This window comes from Gossypium arboreum, chromosome 13 (genome assembly GCF_025698485.1).
Source record: "Gossypium arboreum isolate Shixiya-1 chromosome 13, ASM2569848v2, whole genome shotgun sequence".
Classification (NCBI taxonomy): domain Eukaryota; kingdom Viridiplantae; phylum Streptophyta; class Magnoliopsida; order Malvales; family Malvaceae; genus Gossypium; species Gossypium arboreum.
The window spans coordinates 129,429,880-129,453,046 of NC_069082.1; the positions used below are offsets into that span (position 1 = coordinate 129,429,880).

General features: G+C 33.4%; 4 protein-coding genes and 1 long non-coding RNA gene across 5 annotated transcripts; 4 read left to right on the top strand and 1 right to left on the bottom strand.

Annotated features, from left to right (window-relative positions):
- The first annotated feature begins 2,935 nt into the window (after positions 1-2,935).
- On the top strand, positions 2,936-4,526 carry LOC108485245 (mitogen-activated protein kinase kinase kinase 18-like). Its single transcript, XM_017789077.2, has one exon. The coding sequence runs from the start codon at positions 3,082-3,084 to the stop codon at positions 4,522-4,524; it is 1,443 nt and encodes a 480-aa protein (XP_017644566.2). The 5' UTR covers positions 2,936-3,081; the 3' UTR covers positions 4,525-4,526.
- Positions 4,527-7,789: 3,263 nt separating this feature from the next.
- On the top strand, positions 7,790-9,312 carry LOC128286549 (uncharacterized). The gene is made up of 2 exons (XR_008277155.1): positions 7,790-7,865; positions 9,042-9,312. It is a non-coding gene; the product is annotated as an uncharacterized LOC128286549 (long non-coding RNA).
- Positions 9,313-10,785: 1,473 nt separating this feature from the next.
- LOC108484103 (ran-binding protein 1 homolog a-like) lies at positions 10,786-14,005 on the top strand. The gene is made up of 4 exons (XM_017787766.2): positions 10,786-11,596; positions 11,700-11,851; positions 11,950-12,075; positions 13,357-14,005. Exons 1-4 carry the CDS (start codon positions 11,442-11,444, stop codon positions 13,572-13,574), a joined length of 651 nt encoding a protein of 216 aa, XP_017643255.1. The 5' UTR covers positions 10,786-11,441; the 3' UTR covers positions 13,575-14,005.
- A 2,254-nt stretch (positions 14,006-16,259) lies between these two features.
- On the top strand, positions 16,260-18,606 carry LOC108485803 (protein NETWORKED 4A-like). The gene has a single exon (XM_017789650.2). The coding sequence runs from the start codon at positions 16,468-16,470 to the stop codon at positions 18,157-18,159; it is 1,692 nt and encodes a 563-aa protein (XP_017645139.1). The 5' UTR covers positions 16,260-16,467; the 3' UTR covers positions 18,160-18,606.
- A 923-nt stretch (positions 18,607-19,529) lies between these two features.
- Positions 19,530-21,116, bottom strand: LOC108486039 (probable N-acetyltransferase HLS1). Its single transcript, XM_017789857.2, has 2 exons — positions 20,861-21,116; positions 19,530-20,777 (listed from the first exon to the last, which is right to left on the bottom strand). The coding sequence occupies exons 1-2, from the start codon at positions 21,038-21,040 to the stop codon at positions 19,806-19,808; spliced, it is 1,152 nt and encodes a 383-aa protein (XP_017645346.1). The 5' UTR covers positions 21,041-21,116; the 3' UTR covers positions 19,530-19,805.
- Positions 21,117-23,167: the final 2,051 nt, after the last annotated feature.

The window sequence follows — 23,167 nt, forward strand, 5'->3', positions numbered from 1 at the left end:
ATTAACTTAAAATATTAACACTTTGGTTAATTATCCTTACTTATTTTAAAATGGATAAAGTAACCAAGAGGGACTGAGAAGGCGTTTTTACCAAATCCATTATATAATTGGAATAAAACAAATATTGTTGACCACTTTGACGGTGTCAACCATCTTTTTAATGTTTCAGTCCTTGCAAGCTTGGTATATGTATTATTTGTCATGTAATATATTTTCAATCATGTAAATTCCTCCAGTTGAGTCTGTTATCAGCTGTCCAATTAGGACCCTTTCAATGATTTGACTCACTCAAATAACACATGAAACAACCAAAAATAGTGTCCAGTATACTGTGGCTTTTGTTTTGTCGTACATGACATCTTCCTGGAAACATGGTGGAAAGAGCAAGTTGGGGTTTGTTGGTATTGCATCATTCATGATTTATGTCTTAAAACCAAAACACATGCAAAGTAAATGAAAGGACAAGAAGATCCATTGGACTTGGTTTCATCTTTGTTACATGCACTTCCCATGAACCAACAACAACTAATATTTTAATATGAACTCAACAGAGCCAACCACACCAAATGGAAGATGCATGCAATCATAAACTATTGCCGACCTCCCCATATATATATTAGCCTCGGAACAACGACTATCACGTGCGCAAATAAATCGTGAGACACGAAAAGGCGTGATGGGGTTAGGGAGATTCGTGATATTAACTTACCATTCTAATTAAGAGAAAGGCACTTCCTAAACTCCAACATCTATATTTTTTATCTATAATTTATGTCTTCTACGTACATACAGAGATTCAATGAACAAAACATCAGATTTCAGCCATAAATTCATTTTTAGTAACCAAAAGTTATTCCCCATTCAGCTATACCTTTTTACGTAAAAAAATACTTTGTTTTTTCTCCCTTTGTGAAAGGTAATTGCTCTAAGCTTATCCAATCGCAATTTTAAAACCATATTAGAGTTCTAACCCATTATGTAAGCGTGATTACCTACTTAAATCAATTGAATAAGGTAAAAGTACTATTAATTATTCAAATCGGGTTGCATTTTGTTCTATTTATTTTAAAAATGAGTAAATTAATTTATATATATTAGATCAAAGAGGGAACTATTTATTCTATTAAAAATTGGTCATATGTCACTGTATGATTATTCTATTAGCCACACCAAATGTTAACAGTATAAATAGATGAAAAATGTGCTAACTTATGGAGATTAATTTACTCATTTTTTGAGTAGAGAGGTAAAATATAATATAACTCTTAATATAAAGGCCTTTATGGTACTTTTACTTTAAGCAAAATATGTTAAAAACTTATCATTCTGTCAAAAAATTCATCTATTTTTACTGTTAAAAATTAGTTATTGTATATTAACATAAGGTATACGTGTCCTTTGTATGGTTATTTTGTTAATCACGCCGCTTTTAATAATACAAATAGACAAAAATTTTAATAAAATATTTAATTTAAAGATTTCTATAATTATTTTACCATTAAATAATGTTTTACCCAAATATATATTAATATCCATACTTGAAATTTAGTGTGAAGTTCCCAATAAGTACCATTTTTCTGGTCATAAAATCTTATCCTAATCCCTATAACAAATGGCCAAATTGATGGTTATATTTAAGGAAGTTTGTGACTGTCACGTAAGGGTGTCCCAAAACTACTCATCCTTGTAAAGATTCGTATGGAGATATGGCCTTGTGACATAGAGTTGTCATTTACGAAATATTTTACTCTCCTTTTTTAATAATAAAATAAAATTAATTAATTAATTATTTGAAGCTGGTGGGTGCACGTCAACAGACACATACTTCTACTCAAAACTCTCGCTACAAAGCGCAAAACGGCAGCATCATGAGCAAGATCGAGACAGCTTGGGGATCTTTGTCCCTCTCTTTAACCACTAACAACCTCAAGTTCTTTGGTTTCACAACGTGTACCCACCATTCTTCTGCCACGTAAACTGGTCGTTACACCCTACATTTATATATTTTTGTTCCCAAGTCCCAAATTTTCAATCCAACACCAAACTAGCCATCTCTCCCTCTCTGCACTGGACTTTGTCCCTTTCCCATTTTTGTCCCATTGTTTCCCCTTCACAACCACGTGTCTTCAATTTTTTTAATAAATTACAACTAATGTGACTAAATTGTTATTAAATTTATGTTTTGATTATTTAACTTTAAAAAATTATAAATTTGTCACTTAATTATTTAAAAATTTTCATTTAAATATCTAAACTATTAAAATTATTGTTGTATGACTTTTTCTATTCGCTTAATCTACACCAATCAGAACTTTCTATTCTCTCTCTTTTGTACAGTTCAATTTTTTCATGAAACAACTTTATACGCCATGAATTTGCAAACTAAAATGCAAATAATTTTTTTCTTTGATATTTGATATCGATCATCAGATCGACCTAGATCTAAAGTATGTTTTCCTACTTGTTGTTAGATACTGATCATTGAAGCGTCGCTTGAAGTTTGCTAGCCGAACTTAAAAAAGAAAAAAAACTAATAGTCCAGTGACTTAAATAATTTTTTTAAAATAATTCAGTGATTATTTTATAATATTTTAAAATTAAATGATTAAAATATAAATTTATTAATAATTTAATGATCTCATGTGCAATTTATCTTTTTATTTTTTGTTTAAGTATGATAAATTGCCTGCGTGCCAAATTTATACAAGTAAACAAATGATTCGGACACGTTTTAGGTATGGTTTTCATATAAATTTTTGGTTTTCCCAGAATCGTGTGAGCTAATGCCATGACATGACAGCTACGCGCTCCCACTGTCCCTAACAACAACCAATCAATGGCAAGAACAAATCTTGCAAGTAAATAATTACTCCGCCACCCTCAGATAAGGATAAAACCCAGAATCATTGCCCCAACAAACAAGTCTAGTAATATCTTATACTGGCATTATCAAACAGTTTACCCAATTATCCATTTCTATATTCCACACCTACTTAAATACCCATTTGGGCCCTCAAAAGAACAAGCTGAAGTGAATCGAAAAAAAAAAAAAAAAGACAACAAGATTTTTGAGTTTCAAAAATGGGGAAACAGAGCAATACCCAGAAAATTTCTTGGACTAAAGGGAAGTGTTTAGGTAAAGGCTCCTTTGGTACTGTAAGCTTGGCGATTAATGAAATAGATGGGTCTGTTTTTGCAGTAAAATGTGTTGATTTAGCAACGTGTTTACCAAACCAGTTGGAGTCTTTGGAGAATGAAATTAGGATCCTCCGTTCGTTTTCTTCTCCTTTTGTCGTTGAGTATCTCGGCGATGACGTTACTAGTTATGAGTTTCTGACGACATCTTACCGGAATCTTCACATGGAGTACTTACAAGGTGGCACCGTTGTTGATTTTAGGGCATTTAAACGCCGGTTGGCTGACTTGGACGAGCGGATTTTACGGTGGCAAACACGGTGCTTGGTTTCGGCTTTGAAATACGTGCACGGTCAAGGCATTGTCCACTGTGATGTGAAAGGGAAGAATGCTTTGGTGGGCTCCGATTTGGCTACTGTAAAGCTTGCGGATTTCGGCTCGGCGGTTGAGATTAAAAGGGAAAGCGCGGGAAACAGGTGTATGTCCCTGATCACGCCACGCGGAAGCCCTCTATGGATGGCACCGGAGGTGATTCGCGGCGAGTATCAAGGGCCGGAGAGTGACGTTTGGTCTTTAGGATGCACCGTCATCGAGATGGTCACAGGGAAACCAGCTTGGGAGGACCAGGGGTTTAATTCACTGAGTCGAATTGCTAACTCGGATGAATTGCCTGAGTTACCGACTCAGTTATCTGAACTCGGTAAGGATTTCGTAGAGAAGTGTTTGAGAAGGGATCGGAATCAAAGGTGGAGCTGCGATCAGCTGCTGCAGCATCCATTTTTAGCATCGGCTTCGCCGCCGAATAGGACCAAGGGATCATCTCCACGTTGCGTGCTTGATTTCGCCAACTCGGATTTCGAAGAGGACGAAAATACAGAGAATGTTGAAGATTCGGCGAGGGAGAGGATTTGTAAATTAGCGACTGTAAGAGGGGTAATTTGGGAATCTGATGGGTGGATGGCGGTAAGGAGTTTGAGTTTCCCTCGTGAATCAAGTCTGAATTGTGAGGAAGGGACAAATACGGAATATCTAGAGTCGATGAGGACAGGTTTGGAATTTCCCGGTTGTTTTGATGGTAGTAATTCAGTTGAGTGGCAGTGTGGTAACTCCGAGGATGTTAGAGGGTTAAAATCGTCAAGTACTAGGCTATGGTGCGACTGCTCCGCCGGTAGGAGCTGTGGGTATAGGTCAGAAAACGTGGAGTTAGCGGTGGATAAGGGAGAGTTCAGATTCTACAGATATTGTAATTTGTTATTACAGTTATTTTTGAGTAATTTAAGAATATTCAGATATATTTTATATTTGATTTTTGTTCTAATTACTACTTTGTTACAACTATTTTTGAGTAATTTAATTAATCCCAACCTTTCCCAGTCAACACAAGCATAAAACCCCTTACTTAATGAGTAATAGTATTGTTACTAGTTATTCAATTTAGTCACTAGTTAAGTAGCAAAAGTTATTCTGTTAATTACAAATTTTGGTCAAGGATTCAAAGATTCAGACACAAACCTAACCCCTCTCTCCTTATCAATGATTTTATGTTTTGATAATTTAATTTTAAAAAATTATAAAATAGTTATTAAATTATTTAAAAATTTTTATTATTAGATTATTAAAGTCACTATTGTATGACCTTCTCTGTTTGCACCACTTGTATTATATCAATCAAAAGCTCTTCTCCTTCTCTTCTACAGTATAATTTTTTTCATGAAGCAACTTTGAATATTACGAATTTGTGAACTAAAATCTAAATAACCTCTCTTTTTTTTAATCTTTGACACTAACCATCAGATCAACTTGGATGGATGTATGATATGATATTCTATTTGTCAATAATTACTGATGTATTGTACTGATGAGTATTTAAAAAGAAATTTTTGAATAGTTCAGTAACCATTTTATAACCTTTTAAAGTTGAGTAACCAAAATATAAATTATTAAGAGGGTTTAATTGTAAATTTCAACCCTGTATTTTATAAAACTTGAGAAATTAGTCTTTGCTAATTTGTTGGTTGAATAGTTGATTTTTTTTTAAAATAAGAAAAATATATTCTCAATTTTTATAAGGTAGAGTGACTAATTATCAGTGTGTTGCGACCTAGGCTGTTGGAATGCTGTTATGATAAAACTAGGTTCAAGGCACAAGTTGCTTACGATGTGGGATGATAATCTTTTCTTTTTATTCGACAACTCACCAATTATATAGTCTGAAGTTGACAATTTACTAAAATATTAAGAAATAAAGATATGGTTGGTTGTCAAGAAACAATGGTAAGAAGAGAGATTAACAAAAGTCAAAGAACAGACAAAACATTGGTTTGGAACTAAACGATGAGTCTGTAGTCTTCCCACATAGAGGTTCATGGTAGCTACTAATTACAAAGTAATTGAACACTTAAATGGAAGCTGGATTGGATGCTTCTTGCTGTCGAAACATCCCCTCTTCACTGTTTGGCAAGGAAGATTATGGTGTCTGGTAACAGACAACATCGGAGATTTCCCATACAATTAAGAAATTGCCAACTAATAAATAGATTATCATATATATAAAATAAAATCACTACATGTACGTACAATGTTAGATTCTTTTCTTCGTTTGCATTTGAAGGTTCCCACGACTTTGTTCTCTGTTTCTTACATGGATTAGTTTTAATATAAAATGGCTGTTGGGTCTAGTGTTGGAAGGTTCATTGTTAGTTGTAGTAAAGATAAGGGTACATTTTATTTTTAATTTATTGATAAGGGCAGGTTTCAGATATAATAATGATACTAGACTTGTACATGTGATCAGTTTTCTTGTTGCTGGCTCTGTAAATATGCGACTCCATTACACAGGTTTAGGATCTCTTCCTGAGCTGCTTGTACGTAGTCTTTTTCATTCTACTATCTATGTTTTTCTCTCTACTTTTTTATTACTGAAAGCAGAGATAGCTGCCCCCAATATGGTAGAATTGCTTTATAATCTCTTTAAAAATTTTGAAATTATAAGATGGTAAATTCTCAATTTAATTCCACTAAAAATGGTTCTCTATCGGCTTAATCTGGCTTGATGGTCACGCTATAATGCCATGAACGATGGGAGGGGCCTTCACCCTCCTAACTCTTTTTAGTTTAAGTATTTCTTAGGTCACTGCTAAATTCAAATTAAACATTTTGTGCTTTGCCCCCCCTAGCTTTTTCGGTTTAAGCGTCTCTTAGGTCCCTATTAAATTTGAATTAGACAAATTGAGCATTGCCCCCATTTCCTTGAAAATTAGGCAAATTATTATTAATTTTTAAATTGATGGCTTAACAATTAAGATTTCAAGAAAATTCCTTTTTTTTTAGTAAATTATACAAATAGTTACTTTTGTTTGTCTCATATTACATTTTAGTTATTTATGTTATCGTTTTGTTACGAAGTAGTCACTATATAGTTAAACTTTCTTACCTCCTAAGGATACTTTTATGTGGCAATCCAAATAGAATTTAAATGCTAACTTGGATGTCAGTTGCTAGGATGAAAATAGGATTTTAATAAAATAAATTTAATTTAGACTGCCATGTAAGACCATTGTTAGGGAGGTAACAGAGCTTAACAGTAGAGTGATCACTTCGAAACAAAATAATAACGTAAACGGCTAAAACGTAGCATTTCAAACATAAGTGACTAAAATGTAATATGAAGTAAACAAAAAAGGACTATTTTTATAATTTATCCTTTTTTAAGATTTTTACAGATCTTTTAAAAATATATGAATATATTATATATCTTTTAGGCATATATTTAAGAATATATTATATATTTTTCGATATTTAGGAATATATTATATATCTTTCTTATTTACGTATAACAATGATAGTATAAACATTACGAATACTCTTAAGATGTATGAATAAAATTGAAAGGGATTACTTTATCTTTGTCATGGTATCAAGAGCCTAGGTTCCCCTTTTATTTATTTTTTTCTTCTCCAAATCATTTGCTTCTTATCTTTTGTTTTGCCCGACAGCACAGTTGGATCAACCTCCAAGCTATCGCCTGCCTTTTAACACAACAAAATTTTTTCATTGTTCTCAATAAAATTGAACATGTAACATCCCGAAATAGGGCCTAAACGGAACAGTGGTTGCGAAACCACAAATCCGAGGTAGAATGTAACGGCCTAATTTTTAGTGGTGTCAAAAACGGTGATTTGAGATCACTAAATCGGACAAATAAGATTGAACAAGATAGTAACTTAATATTTATGAGTCAAGTAAGAATTTAGAAGAATTTGTGAAATGGTGAAATTAGTGAATTAAAATAATTTATTAGGTCGACGGGTCAAAAGCGAGGTATCGAGACCTCGAATTTGAAAATCGAGCTATAAATATTTTTATAAATATTTATGAAGTGTCATTGAGTTAGTATTAAAGTTTCGTTAGAAAATTTTGATGTTTGGATAGCTAATTAATTAAAAGGACTAAATCGAAAATAGCTCAAAATTTGTTAAATTGTGAGTAAATAGCTTAAGTATTTAAAAAGATGGATTTAAAGAGCAATTAGACCCAAAGGTTAATGGCTGGACGGTTTGGGTATGAAATAAGCAAGAAAACAATGTGAACAAGGGACAAAATTGGAATTAGCATAAAAGTTAATAGTTAAAAAAAATGATGTAATTGAAAATCTAGACATTTCTTCATCTTTCTCAGCCAGAAACGCCGTAGCAGGTCTCCTATGCTGGTTTTTCATATTTTTGCACCATGTAAGTTCAATTTTACTATTTCTTAGTAATTTTATGTTTTGTGACTTTTACAATTAGGTCCAATCATCTAATTCATTAGTTTTTGATTTGGTGGGTGAAATTGGAAGTTACCCTGGCTGAGTAAGGGTAGCTTATGATGAATTATTATGAAATTGAAGTTCTAATTTCATATTAAGGTTGTTTTATTAAGTCATTTTGATAGAAAATGGTATTTAGGACCTAATTGTGAGCAAAATTGTGAATTAGATGTTGGTGTTGAAATTCAGAATATCAAAGGCTGTGAAATAGTTTATAATGATAAAATAAAAGTGTTAATTTTTAAAAAAAATAGTTCAATTGATGGGTGAATTGAGCAGGGACTAAATTGTAAAAACTGTAAATTTTGGGGTAAAAGTGCAATTTCGAATTTTAAACAGCATAAATTGTGAAGTGAAATAGAAATCAAATAAATGCTAATGAGTAGAAATATTTTATATTATAGATCAAGAATCCAAAGAAGAACGAGGAAAAGAAAAGTAAAGGACTAAATTGTAAGGTTTAGTCACATTTTGTATCAAGGTAAGTTTACAGTAAATAAATGCAATATTCTTTTATTTTACATTATTATTGTCAATTTCAGCATTTATATATTATGTTATGAAAATATTTAAAGTCGAATTTAAGGTGAAGTGACGGAGGAAAAGTGTTAGAAAGCCCGATTGAACCCTAGGAATGTTAGGATATTAGGGTTGATGGATGTAAGAAATGAGCCATGTAAGTCCATATTAGAAATATGGCTTTGGAGACAGGATTGAGCCATGTAAGTCCATATTATATATGGTATTGGAGACAGAATAATTCATGTAAGTCCATGTCAAAGACATGGCATTGGCGAGATATTGATGACAGAAGCGACCCTAGTATCCTTAGTATTCCGAGTGGTTCAACGGGTCAGGATACGAGTTAAATTACAGTGAATTAACAGCAAAGGAAAAGTAGATTATACTTATGAAAAGGAAAGGTCGGGTAAGAAAGAAGGTAAGAGAATAAAGAAGAAGATAGAAATTGAGAAGTAAAGAAATTTATGATGTTAGATGATATTATGCATAATTATCCATTATGTTGAATGTTGTGATTTATTTGCTTGTAAGCTTACTAAGCCTAGTGCTTAATCTCTTTATTTTCTTCTTCTTATAGTACTTATCTAGTCACTCGGGATCGAAGGAAATGTCGGAGGCCGATCACACTATCAAAGAAATAACTCGGTATAACTAGGCGTTTTGTTTTGGGTATGGCATGTATAGAAACTTAGCTACTTTTGGTATAATATGAATAATGAATGATGTGTAAATACTTGCTAGTGATTAGCTAAGAAAATAGCTGATGATATACATGTTTATTAATATGTATGATTGAATGATGATTATCACATGAAAATTATGAAAAATGTGAAAGTAACCTAAAAACAGATTCAAGTAACAGAAATGATGTAACTTTGAAAAATCACTAAAAATTGTATAAACATAGTTTGAAGATGAATAATATATGAAATTAAAGCTTATTATGTATATTTTCTTATGGAATAAGCAAAATAGGTAAAAGTATTATATTTTATGATATATCTGAGTTTTAGTGAAACAGGGTCAGAGCGATTTCTGGATCCCCTGTTTCCACTTTGGAAATTCACCATAAATTGTACAAAACTAATTAGAAGGTATAATTTATATGGTTAGAATTCTTGTTGAATCTAGTTTTGAGAGAAACAAACGACTTAGTCATATGAATTTTGTACAGGAAAAAAAATGGTTCGTAGTAAGAAGAGGTCAGTGAGTCGAGTTTTGAAACAGGAGAAATTTTAACTAATAAACTGTACTAATTGGCTAAGTCAAAAATTCTAGAAAAAAATTAGTGGATATATATATGAGTCTAGTTTCATGAAAAATTTACGGATCTTAATTTCGAGTTTTGAAACTCGAGAAATGAATTTTTAAGTAACCATGACGCAGAAAAACAGTTTATTCCGAAAATTAAAATAAGTGATTTAGAGTTGTTTAAAAGGTAAGATAAGTTTAGTAACACCTCAAGCTTGACTCCGGTGATGGTTTCGGGCGTGGGGGCGTTACATTTATGAACATAACTCTCCGTTTTACTTGGGTCTTCAAGATCGACCCGGTGATTTTATTACTCTTATTTAATTAAAACTCGACAATTTCGATGATTGAGTTTATGCTATTCGTGTCACACTATCTTTGCGACTTTTGAATACATTAGATGATGAATTGGTTAATATGAATTATCCACGGACAGTTGAGGAAGTGGCAATTCCAGGAAGGGTAAAAGATGCAATAAGGAACCAATGTTTGCCTCAAATTATCTTTTGATTTGGTTATATGTTTTTGTTGATTTCCTGCTCCATTTGAGTAAAAGGTTGTGGTGATAAATATGTTTTTTTCGGTCTTTCATTGAGACTGAGTATAGGCATGTAGCTTCCGTCACTTGAGAGTTCAAGTAGATAGGTTTTGTTATTGAATAAGATTGAAAAAGGATTATTCTATTCTTGTTATCTATATACTATGTTTTTTTTTCTTCTTTCTCGTCTTCTTCATTTTCACTCTCCGCTAAGCTCTTCGTTATTCATTTGATATACACTTGTGCTTTTTGTTTTTCTCAATTTCTAGCAGGTGTCAATTCGCATTAAAAAGTAAAATCATAAACGCTTTTCTATTTTTTATTGACATTTTCTCCATTTGTAATTTTGTTCGACCATTATATTTGTTTACTTTTATATAATGGTATTTAATTTTCAATTGTAATTGCTTTTTAACCCGAACTTTTAAAAATATAAAAAATGATTTACAAATTAGTATGGGTGAAAACGAAAATGACGATGAAATTTCGAGCGGAATAGAAGTTGAACAATTTGGCATTGGAACGGTAGTCTGATTTCAGCCCTAAATGCCGCACAATGGACTTTTATGAATCAGCTTTCTGGAAGCAAAATCTTGTCCTTTTTATTCTTAAATTGTTGATATTGGATCGAATTAATGTGGATTGAATCGCTTCGAGAGAGTTGTTTTGCAGTTTGAAAATTTCAAATTTTCTAGATCGATCATTTTTGACTGGACTGAAGTCATTTCAAGTTGTTTCGATAATTTCTAGTCAGAATTAGGGTGATTTTTTTGGCCGAGTTGTCGACTTTTATGAATAATTCTAATTAATCATGTCGAATTCTAGAAGGAATTGATCGGTGTAATTTTAGTGTGTTATTAGTGTCATAGGTGACGGCGACGGCGAAGAACTAAAGGGGCATGGAGGTGGCGCGAAAGAAAAGATGGCGCTTTCTAGACTAGTAAGTGACTCATTTCTTACTTGTTAAGGAGTTTAAATCAAATAATTAATTAATTAAATTTGTTTTTAAATAATCATCTAAAAGAAATGAAATAAACTATTAAACTACACTGAATTCATCAAAAAATAATTTTACCATCAAACAACTTCCTTATCGCTAATATATATATATATATAAAAAACCCTATACCCCAAAAGTATATTCTACCGCCAGCAAACCTCCAACGCCTCACTCCAAACAAAGCAATCATGGCAAGCAAAGAACCGGATCAGGAGCACAGAGAAGACGAGGATGCCGCCCCCGCCGAGGAAGAAGACACCGGAGCTCAAATCGCCCCTATCATCAAGCTCGAGGAAGTCGCCGTCAGCACCGGCGAGGAAAACGAAGATCCGATACTCGATCTGTCTGTATTCTTCTCTTTTACTTATATTTGTTTTTCCGATTCAAATGTTCTCCGATTTTTCTACAAATTCAAACGATCTGAATATATTTATTTTATTGATTAGGAAGTCGAAGCTCTACCGATTTGATAAAGAAGGCAATCAATGGAAAGAGAGAGGCGCTGGTACTGTGAAGCTGTTGAAGCACAAAGAGACTGGAAAAGTTCGCCTTGTTATGAGGCAATCTAAGACTCTCAAGATCTGCGCCAATCATTTAGGTTCGTTCTCTTTGTTTTTCTCTTTTTCGATTCGGTGTCTGCTTAGATATCTTTTCTTTCTTGTTTCATAATATTTATTAACTAAAATATTTGTCCAGTGTTGCCGACTATGACGGTGCAGGAGCACGCAGGGAACGACAAATCGTGCCTGTGGCACGCTTCTGACTACGCTGATGGTGAATTGAAAGATGAACTGTTCTGCATTCGTTTTGCATCTGTGGAAAGTACGTATATTTTTTTTACAGTAAACCACTTTGCTTCCTTTTGTTTGCAAAATGAAATCGAATGGATTTTGTTTCAATTATTTGTTTTACTCTAAGATCTGGAGCTGCAAGTTAGGTTCTTAGTAACTCGAGAATGTTTGAGAGTCGAGCATTGGTATATTCTTTAAGTAGTTAGTGACTAGCATTTTTTCTTATTGATTGTTTGAATGCTTGGTTTAACAAAATTCTAAGGCTTATACTTCAATTCCAAGCAATTGAAATTTAAAATTATATTTGATGAAGTGAAAAACTTTTGAGGCAGATTCTTGCTGATTTTTTCCCTTCTAATTCTCCATATAGCTGTGTTAGGAGAACATAAAAATAGCTGTTCTAGATGGTCTTGTTTGTGGTTATAGAGTGCTAGAAAGGTTTATTGAAAATTTCCTTTTGTTCCTTTATGGGTAATTGCATGTTCTTTTTGTGGTTGCTGGAAAACTGCAAAATACTGAACATGAAGAAATAAGATATATTAGTAAGAATAACTGTTACACCTAAATGTTGAGTAAATAATATAGTCCTGTTCCCTTCAAAGTTGCCATGAACTTCGGGTTTTCACCTTGCTCGGGTAGCTAAGTTGAAAAATTGTATTTTACGTGATTTTTTTATGGATGGAGGATTTCTATGATGGCAAATTGAAGTATCTTTGCGTGTTTTCCCTAGTGCTTTTCTTGGGTTTGATATTTTTTCATTTGGAGAACTGATTAGATGGTAATGTGGTATATTATCATGTCATTTAAATAGAATTTTTTTTCCATATTAATTACAAAATGTCGGTTAAATACAGAACTATGGTTATCCAACTGAAGAAATATAAAATTAACTATTGTTGCTTGAGTACTAGCTGTTTGCTTTGAATTATTGAATGATCTTTTAATCCCTAAATACTTGGTCTTATAGTGTTCTGTATCATTGTGCAAGTCTTTTAGACCGAGTAATAGAAATAGTTTGTTTATGATTTGGGGTCTTTAATGTAATAAGTAATAATAATCATATTTTAGTGCTTGATATGTCACGTGAAATGTTTCATTAAAAAGCTGTTTCTGTAGGCTTTATTGTTTCTTGTAAAGAAAGTGTTAACAAGAATAATTAATGTAGCTGGGTTTGCATTGTAGTTGTAGATTAGCTTGCAATGGTCCTTTTGTAATTTGCCTTATCTTTTTCCCTTTGTTTGACTAATTCTCTATTTATTGGGGGGAGCAAAGCATTCTAGTTTTAGCTGATTTTTCTTGTTCTTGAAATTAGATTGCAAAACCTTCATGCAAAAGTTCCAAGAAGTTGCTGAATCACAAAAACCGAAAGAGGAAAATAAAGATGCATCTGCTGCTGCTGGACTGCTGGAGAAGTTGAGCGTTGATGAAAAGAAGACCGAGGATAAAGCTGGAGAGGAGAAAAAGGAAACAGAAGCCACAGAAAAGGCAGATTCCGAGAAGAAAGATGGGGAGGCAGCTTCCTCAACTTAAAAGGCTGTTGGGTTTGTTTTCCATGCCATGTACTTTTGGCGAATATGGTGAGAGTAGTCACTGGCATATTCCTCGGATGGAACTAGACGTGTTATTGGTTGGAATGGTCTCGAGTGTTTATGGTTTGGTTGTACCCTGGGTCATGTTTGCATGTTGAGATTCATGTTTTGCGGTCATTCAACCGGCTTCTCCCAGTATTATACTATCATGCTGAATTTTTCTTTATGCTCATTCCATGCATTGACAAAGAATAAACAAGGTGTTTTTTTTTGGGGGTTGGGGGGGTTGTTTAGTTATTTGAAATTTGGATCTTTGTGTCTTGAGAATAGAGTTTGGGTGACAAGAAATTTGGTTTGCCTGAAGTTGGCTAAAAGTCGGATGCTAGTTTTAGCTAAACTTCTGATATATGGATTTAAGAAATGATTACGAAATGGCCGGCCCCAAAAGAGACTTAATTAAAGCAAATTTTTATTTTTATGATTTGAGATAAATATTGAAACTATACATATGAATTAAATATGTGAAATTTTTATCGTGGTTTTAATGTATATATTAATTTTTAATTTTGATTCAATTTTATATCTTTATTTTATATTAGATAGTATTTTTAATTTTGATTTAATTATATATTTTATATTTTTATATTGGATAGTATGATGTAAATAATGATGTTAGTGGTTTGTAGCTCGTAAAAATTGAAAAATTGAGTTAAAGTAAAATTATATGTATATATAACCCATTACTTTATTTGATGATTCTTGAGCTTCAATTTGACTGGGCTCGATTGTATTAAAAAGACTTTAAAATCAAGTCTAATGACCCTTTTGGACGATACCGTAAGATTTAAATGGCAAAATGGAAGAGCATGAGGATGGTTTTGTATGCGTTAATGTTTTTTGTTAAAGTGAATCTCGAACATGAATTTTATGATAGAGTAAAGGCTCCATTCTCACACGCATCTAAAGCTAATAATACAAACGTATATTACAAAAGAACTGTATGATTGGACATAATATATAGCTTTTTAGTGAAAAAGTATTAAGACGGCAAAAAACTTTGTATTGCATCTAGATTAATTGTTTCGCAATAAATAAAGGAAGACGACGGTATTCAATTGAAATATAAAGATATATTTGAAATTCAACCATTAAGCTGGTTAGGTGACACTGATAGTGGCATTACACTTGCTCTCTCCTTTTTCTTTTATCTGGTATCTCCCCCCATTCTTTTATTTTTTCAAACTTTACTCTCTAAATAATATATAAAGGTGGAACTTTCGTACATTAGAACAGTTCCCTCATCCCAAAATTTGAATTTGGATGTGGGTTATGAGTCTGAATGTGGCATCTCCATAGATGTCCATTAAACACTGCTTTTTGCCTATCTTTCATCCTTTCCCTTGCTTCAGTCTACACATTCAGCTCTCGGGAGCTCTCTCTCTTTGATCAACGCCAAGCAAGCGAAAAACAAAAATAAGAGGTATCAAAACCCTCTTCCTTTTGCTGTAAGTTGTTTTGTTTCCTGTACATTATTATTCTCTACGATATCAAATAACTGTTTTGAAAATATTTTCAAGAGATATTATGATGTCGTGTCGTCGTATAACTACAAATTCAGCAGATTTTCTTACTTTTCTAATAAGCATTAATCGAAATCTTTGATTTTTCTTTCTTTTCTGAAAAGCATGAATCAAATCGAGTTGAAGTTTTTTTGTTTTTGTTATTTGGTGTTGAAGTAAGCTGGATGTTGTTTTGATTGACGGATGTAATAAAATTGCCGCGATTGTAATAATAATGGCGTTTTGTTTTAGAGGCCTGGACGGCTGAACTGGCGCTGATAATGTGCGTGCTAATAATATCTATATGGACTGTATTTGGTCCATTCTTTTCCTTCTATATAAAAAAAGATTTTATTCTAATAAAATATAATAATTCAATAGTTCTTTTAGTATTTTAACCTACAGTAAAAATTATCATGGAGGGGACTCAAATTTCATCTGGTGTCATTTAATAAAAAAAATAATGTAGGTTAAATTAAAGATTAGAGTAGTCATTTTTTTTTTTAATTTCATTCATTAATTTGTATTGTTAAAAAATGATGTGGTTGGCGGAATAATTAGATAACGGCATGTGGTGTGCCACGTATAACTCATGTTTATGAATAGGGATTAATTTTTTACTGGAGAAATAAATAAAATTTTTAACAAAAAGACTAATCTGCTTTTTGATATAAAGCATATAGATTAATTTACTCATTTTTTAAGTAGAGGAGATAAAATGCAATCTAACTCCGTATACATGTATACTGTAATTAGCTTCTATTATAATAATGTAGAAACATTATCTTTTATTTCATCATCTCGAATTTGAGCTTTAAGACAACTTTACCCCTACTCTTATGAAAAGAGAAAACAAATTATAAACATTGCATTCAAGCATGTAGCTAGAACGCTTGGTGATGAATATAAATCGGTGTACATAATCCCGTTTCTCATTTCCAACACACTTGTTTGGTTGAATTGAGAAATGACTTATATTGAGAAAAACAAAATAGAATTACATGGTGGCCACGTTAAAAAATATATTAGCCTTTTTGAGATACTGTAGTAAGGCATTCCCACAACGAACTAACTACCGCTACCTTTATGTTTGTTGCTTCATTTTTTAAACAATGGTTTAGTTTGTTGCAACTGAAAATGAAAATTGTGGTCTAAATCCTTTGGTTGTGTCCTAATTTGATCTTTGTTTGGTTTATGTTAAAAGAAGTAAAAGTATAATATTAGGCACTTGGCAGTTTGTCTCTTGTTCTCCTCCATTTGTTTACATGCCTTTAGGCTAAGGCTTATTTGATTCTGCATCTTTTTGTGATTCTGCAGTAATTTGGATTTGCCGAAATGCCGAAGAAGAAAATAACCAAAAAATGGCTATCTGCAGAAATGGATCGAAGAGTCAAACAGATGTTGAATCTGATTGACCAAGATGCGGATTCCTTTGCCAAAAAGGCCGAGATGTATTATCAGAAACGGCCGGAGCTTGTGGCTCATGTTGAGGAGTTCTACCGTTTATATCGAACATTGGTGGAGCGTAATGATTATCTTAAAGGAGAATTGAGGAGGAATGTTCTGTTGGACGTTCAATCTCAAGGTTCAGGTGTCTCAGATAATGGCTTTGAATTGCCGCCTACATTTCCCTCTCCTGAACAAAGGTTGACTCGTAGGCGGTCGGGTACACGAGCTGCCGGTTTTGAATTCTTCCTTGGTTCTAGTTGGAGCGATATGTACCAGAAAGGAGATGACGAGTCGTCTTATGTAACAGATTCCGAACCGGAGTCTGATGATGGATCGGTTAATAATTACACGGTTTCATCAACGATGAATTTAGGCGATCAAGGGGCGACCCGGAAGACGATTGAATTGGAGATTGAGCTCCGCGAAATGAAAGAGAAGCTACAAATACTTGAGGATGAATCGGAACTGCTTGCTCGGATTAGAAAGTATGAGGAAGAATTGAAGATTGTTAATAGAAAACTACGACTTTCCGAAGAAAAAAACAATTGGTTGACAATTGAGCTACAGAAATATAAACAGATGGAAACATCGGAATCGGATTCATCCGAAGAAGATAGTGTTAAAACTGACACATCAATGGTTCAAAACAAGGTGGATAAAGAAATCCTGCATGATGATGGCAAGATCCTGCCCTTGGAGGATGAGTTCAATATGACTAAAGAAATGCCTCGGGATCCCGAAACGGAAATCGCGTGTTTGAAACTCGAGAATAAACAGGCGTTTGAAAAGATTCAAAGTTTGCAGGGCCAGCTCGATATGGCTCAAAGTGAGATAAGGACATCGAATACGAAACTGAGTATACTGAAAAAAGAGGTTTGCAAGCTGCAGGGGAGAATGGCTATGTTAAAGGATGGTTTAGTGAGCCGGGATAATGAGATTAGGGAATTAAAGATGGTCGTATCCGATGCCGAGATGAAGATTTTTAACGAAAAAGCGCAGATCGGAGCTGAGGTATCGAAATTGTTGGAGGAACGAAGTTATTTAGAAGAACAACTTAGGGATGGGGAGTCGCATGCTCGGTCTTTGGAGGAAGAGATTAGAAATGTTCTTAATGAAAAACGAGAATTGGAGGAGAGGCTGCACGATGAAATCGAGGCGTTGAAAACAGAGATTACTAAGAGAGGTGATTCCATTAAAATTCTAAATGAAAAACTCGAGACTTTGAAATCCGAGAGAGATGAGCTCAAGATGAAAATCGATTTACTTGAAGAAGCAGTTGGTTATAAAGGTGATCAAATTGTTGAAATGGATGAGCAACTGCACCGATTACGTGTGGAGCACGGGGAACTAATCGCTAGTGCTGAAGGAGCAAACAAATTGGTGGAGGAAATGCAAGGAAAAGCTAAGGAACTAGAGGATGAAATCGAGAGGCAAAGTAGAGCAATAGAGGAAGCTGCGGAAGAGAAACGAGAAGCTATACGACAACTCTGCTTCTCTCTCGAACATTATAGAGATGGGTATTATAAGCTTAAGCAAGCATTTACTGGGAACAAGCGAGTCCCTATTTTGGCAACATGAACATTGCAATGTTTCTTGTTTAACAAGAGAACCAAACAATCAACAAAGCACATTCAACTTCGGGTCAGATCGATCAGTGGCTCGAGAGGATGAACTTCGTGGGGGTTCTGTTTGGGTATCACTTTAAGCTTCGCTAGGCCTTGCCGTCAAGTGTTTCATCCTGTTTCTGTACATACATGCCCATGCACATGTTATCAGGGCTCAATGTGGTACACGTCTTGCTATACTGCTTCTCAAATTGTAGTCATTGATCAATTATGCATTGAATCAAGATAAGTTGACATATATGTATATGTATATATACAGGGTGGGAGAAATCCATCCTATTATATGTTGCATGGATCCTATATTTATATATATATATTAAATGTCATTATATATATGTTCATGGATCTTTTATGAAGTAACAAAAGATAGACTGAGTAAGAAAAATCGAAAAATTGAAAATTGACTTGTATTAAGGTGTTTGGACGAATTATCGAATATAAGTTTAAAATCATAATTAGTCAAAATCTAATTGAATTTTAACATTTATTTAATATATAATAAATTTTAATTTTTATGATATAAAAATAAACATTTTATATTTGATTTATTGAAAATTCTTAAAACTTATAATTATTTTTAGAAATACTTATGAAAAAGATTTTGAAATTTTGTAAAATAATATTTAAAAGGCATGAAAAAACTCATTTAGTCAAAATATATTTAAAAATCTAAAACAAAAATTAATATGAAAAAATCGAGAATCAAATCAAATTATGAAGAACAAAAAGTTAATATGAAAAAATCGAGAACCAAATCAAATTATGAAGAACAGTTCAAAAAATCTAAAATACCTGACCGAATCGAACCGATATCACCCTTGACGAAAGTTGCTGATACTTAATTGATTCACAAAGGAATGGATGATCGAGATGGAACGTTCAACCTATTTAAGACATGAGCCATCTTATGAGGTGGCCCGAGAGAAAATTTGGAGCTAAGGTAAGAAGAGAAGGTATGAAGACTTACTTATCATGGCCTTACATTAGGCCATAAGTGATATGTATTATCTTTTGTCTCGAAGTGTCACGTGTAAAGTTATTATTAACGGGTATAATATAAGTAATCAAGTGACGTTATAACTTAAGAGAAAGTGATACTAGATATAATTTGGAATACTTCAAATGAAACATTGTGATTGATGTCTAATGTAATGATTAATAAGTAGGTCCTACGAGAAATCTGGGTGTACTACTCGTGGAGCGAATGACCCGAGCGGTCCTAGCAAAGTGGAGCAAAAATCATTTGCCACTATACTAATTATTGATGATTACTAAAAGGTAAGTCTAATTAGGAGGCTTAAACGAAAACAAAGGAAATCAACATTGGCAATAATATTCCATATATAGTAAAGACAGAAGAGATGCCAAATGGCTAGTGCTTTATGTAAATTACATAGTCACATCGACATGATAAGTCACCTAAAGCCTAACCAACTTCGTTCCTTTTTGTATAAACTAGGGTTACACTTGAGAAAAATATGTTATTACAACATGACAAATAAAGAAGCTGCGCCGAAATGTTTGATCAGCAAGTGTTTTGCCTTGATTGGAGGGCGGCACCTATTTAAACAACATTTTTTTCATATCTTGGATTCATTTTCAAACCTCTCTAGGGTCTACAAAAAGGGTTCTTGTTGGTGGCATTGTCGTCAATTTATGAACCCTCTTTCCATCTTCGTTTTTCAAGCTCTTTATACACCACAAATCCTCTGAGCAAGACATTGATTTCCGATGTGGGATGTGAAGTTTTGATCTTGTGTCATTACCTCCAATTTCTGTAACAATCACCTTACAATCTTTGGATTTTGATGAAGCCATGTTATGGACGAAATTACACAGGCTTTTCACCAGCTTGCCATATAATGGACCTTCACCGTAAACTCCATATATGAAGTAGAACCCGAATGGATTGAAAAAATCTGGTATGCTTGGCAATTTAAAGCAGGGAAGAAACTTTTGGATCAACTGTGAGCTCTTGGTGTACATGAAACAAGATATGGGTACATTCCCTAACCTTAATTTGAAAAGCTCACCACTATTCCATACACTTAGCATGGCCCAACTAGTAGGGACTTTGCCCCATGTTTCACCTTTGGGATAAGCCACCCAAGTCCCTAAGCTTAGCTTGTTTCTTAGTATATTGCCTATATCAATTGGGAAGAACTCTGTTGAAGACAAGTATTTACGGTAGAGAGATTCGGCTTCTTTGATTTTGAGCTTTGTTAGTTTGAAGTTCGACGATATCTGAGATGACCGATGATGGTTAACAGGGTTTACGAGAATGGCCGGGGTTCGAAACTTAACGTAACCGAGTTTGTTTACGAAGAGCTTGTAGGAGGCTTCGTTATCTTTCTCGGTGGCCATGTAAGTATAATCGACGTTACATGCAACGAACCATTCCTCGAGTTTGGTCACTAATCTCGAGCCGATTCCTTGTCGTCGGTAAGCGGGTGCAACCCTTAAACCTAAGATATAGCCCACCTTGGCTACATTCTTGGGAGGCTTGTGTAGTGTTACTAGCTTTATTGTGCCTTGGATAACACCAACCAATTGACCGCCCAACTCGGCTACCTAATAAACAAATTAATGGTGATGATCAATAACATCATATGATACAATGCAATGATATAATCAATGTAATGGTAGCTACCAACCAGCATGTTGTAAATGGGACTGTTTTTGATTCTGCAAATTGGGTCACCCAAAGTGTCTGTGAAGAGAAATGGTTTATCAGCTGGACCTACTTCACATATACTCTCCAGACCTTCAAGTCGAACTCTGTCGTTTTGGGCATTGTAGCTTCGTATAATAAGCTCCCCACTACCATATCCCATATTTAATGAATCAATAATTGAACTGCCACCTAACACCAAAGAGAAATGTTAATTTATTGGAGAAGATGAAGAGACTTTGCTCGGAAAACTCATGGCGACCATATATATATATAGACACGTGAGTGTGTATAATGTTGAATAATGTTGTATGTGTGATCAACATATCAACCTAGCTAGGGTTTCAGACAGTAACAGTACTAAGACAGAAAAGGGTGATGAGATGTGGTTTTCTTTTGTCTTTTTGTGTTTTGCCATTTTTGAACTTTCCTGTTAGGAAAACTTTCAGTGTCGACACGCCATTGTACTCCCTAAGCTCCTATATGTTGTAGCCTAACTGTTCCTCCCTCAATGTCATTATCAACTAGAACCAATCATAAACAATGAGCGATTATATATTACAGTCAAAATACATTCACATTCACATAAGACTGGGGTTATAGGTTGAAAATTATGGGTTAAAAGGCCCATTTTTCTAAAAAGAAAAGTTAATAAAATTGTTGGTTTTGGTTGGAATTGAGCTTTCAAAATATAAAAAGACTTTATTGCAGCAAATTTGTGTTAAAAAACACTTGGCAAATTTAAAGATAGTGACCGTCCATATATAGATGAGGTATATTTATAGCTAGTTAAGATAATAAAGCATTGAATGGTCAGACTACATTTATCGACCCATCCTACCCTCAATCAAAGGATCCAATAATTTGAATATATTAAACTCATATATATACTGATTTGATCTAATGGATCGTTTTAATCTCCCTTAAATAATATTATTATCACAAGAAAAGATATGTTCATCATTTTGATTCTTACTGGAAACAGCACCTGAAAAATTAAAACCATAATTGATGAATGAAGGCAAGTGATGGCAAAACAGAAAAAAACTCCAAAACACATGGAGGAATTTTCTTCTGTCTTTTTGCACTATATACATATACACACATTTTAGCTTCCTATAATTAGTGTATGTATCTAGCAATGAGTCCATGCAATAGCCATAGGTCTAAACTTCCTATTTCTACTAAACCTCTTTGTTTACTAGGAGTCTCCATTTTAAGAACCTTGGTATTGGCCGGTCTGAATTACAACTTTCAACTTTCAAAACATACACTTATACATATAAGATAATATTTATTACAGCTTATTAATATGAATTTTGGTTGATTAATTTTAATAATCATCAAACCTATTGGCCTCCAATGGGGATGACATGGAATAGTGCAAGGGTGGATGTTACTATATACATGTATAATTTTGAAAACTACTATTATCTTTATAGATATTGGATGCCTCCATGCTTACCCCACTCCACTTAGTATTGATTTACTTTTATTATATTTCTTTTATTTTTTATATTTTTAAAATAAGTAAGTATTTGAACATAATTCTTTAAAAAAAAATTTAAACATAAAATATAAAAATTTTTCTATAATACATTTTACTCTTTTAATAGTTATATATATACAAAAATAAAATAATAATTTTACCATGTGGAATGGGCTAGACAGGGCGGGGCAAGCAATATTACTATAAGTGTTCCATATTCACCGTTAAAAAAAAATCCACTCAACCGACCTCACATTCGCTTTTCAAAAAAAGAAGTTCACACCATTCAAAACGGATCAATTCCCTAGCCCATTAAAGAGTGTTTGCAAATATGTGCATTAACCACGTTGTGTGCATGGTTTTCTTCGTTGGGTATATTTAAAAATGAAAGGGTGACGTGAGGGTGTTGCATACTTCCATCTATTGTTGTAATACTGGGATGGTTATGCCATTTCCCATTTAAAGCTCTTAGTTTCATTATTTTTCTTAGTATGTTCCGAAAGACTTTTTATGCTAAGTTGACTTCACTTGATGATAAGATGTATTCATAACAATGTGTCTTAATCCCGAATCCTAATCTAAGGTAGTTAGGAGAGAGTTTAAATATAATAAGGAACCAACAAAAACCATGCATCCAACAGTATATATTCAAAATAAGAAGAGGAAATAGCTTCAATTTTGAACGAAATATATAACTAATGGATACCAAACAAAACACAAATCGGATACACAATTATTAATCTCACGTATATATAATTAAGATAATGATAAAACACGTGTTGCATAAGCTAAAAGATGCAT

Bases quoted from the DNA above. Each gene is read 5' to 3' on its own strand.
- LOC108485245 (XM_017789077.2), top strand. From the start codon at position 3,082: ATGGGGAAACAGAGCAATACCCAGAAAATTTCTTGGACTAAAGGGAAG.
- LOC108484103 (XM_017787766.2), top strand. From the start codon at position 11,442: ATGGCAAGCAAAGAACCGGATCAGGAGCACAGAGAAGACGAGGATGCC. The intron at 11,852-11,949 runs GTTCGTTCTCTT...ATATTTGTCCAG, and splicing joins GATCTGCGCCAATCATTTAG to TGTTGCCGACTATGACGGTG. The intron at 12,076-13,356 runs GTACGTATATTT...TCTTGAAATTAG, and splicing joins TCGTTTTGCATCTGTGGAAA to ATTGCAAAACCTTCATGCAA.
- LOC108485803 (XM_017789650.2), top strand. From the start codon at position 16,468: ATGCCGAAGAAGAAAATAACCAAAAAATGGCTATCTGCAGAAATGGAT.
- LOC108486039 (XM_017789857.2), bottom strand. From the start codon at position 21,040: ATGGGATATGGTAGTGGGGAGCTTATTATACGAAGCTACAATGCCCAA. The intron at 20,778-20,860 runs GTTGGTAGCTAC...TTTGTTTATTAG, and splicing joins GTCCCATTTACAACATGCTG to GTAGCCGAGTTGGGCGGTCA.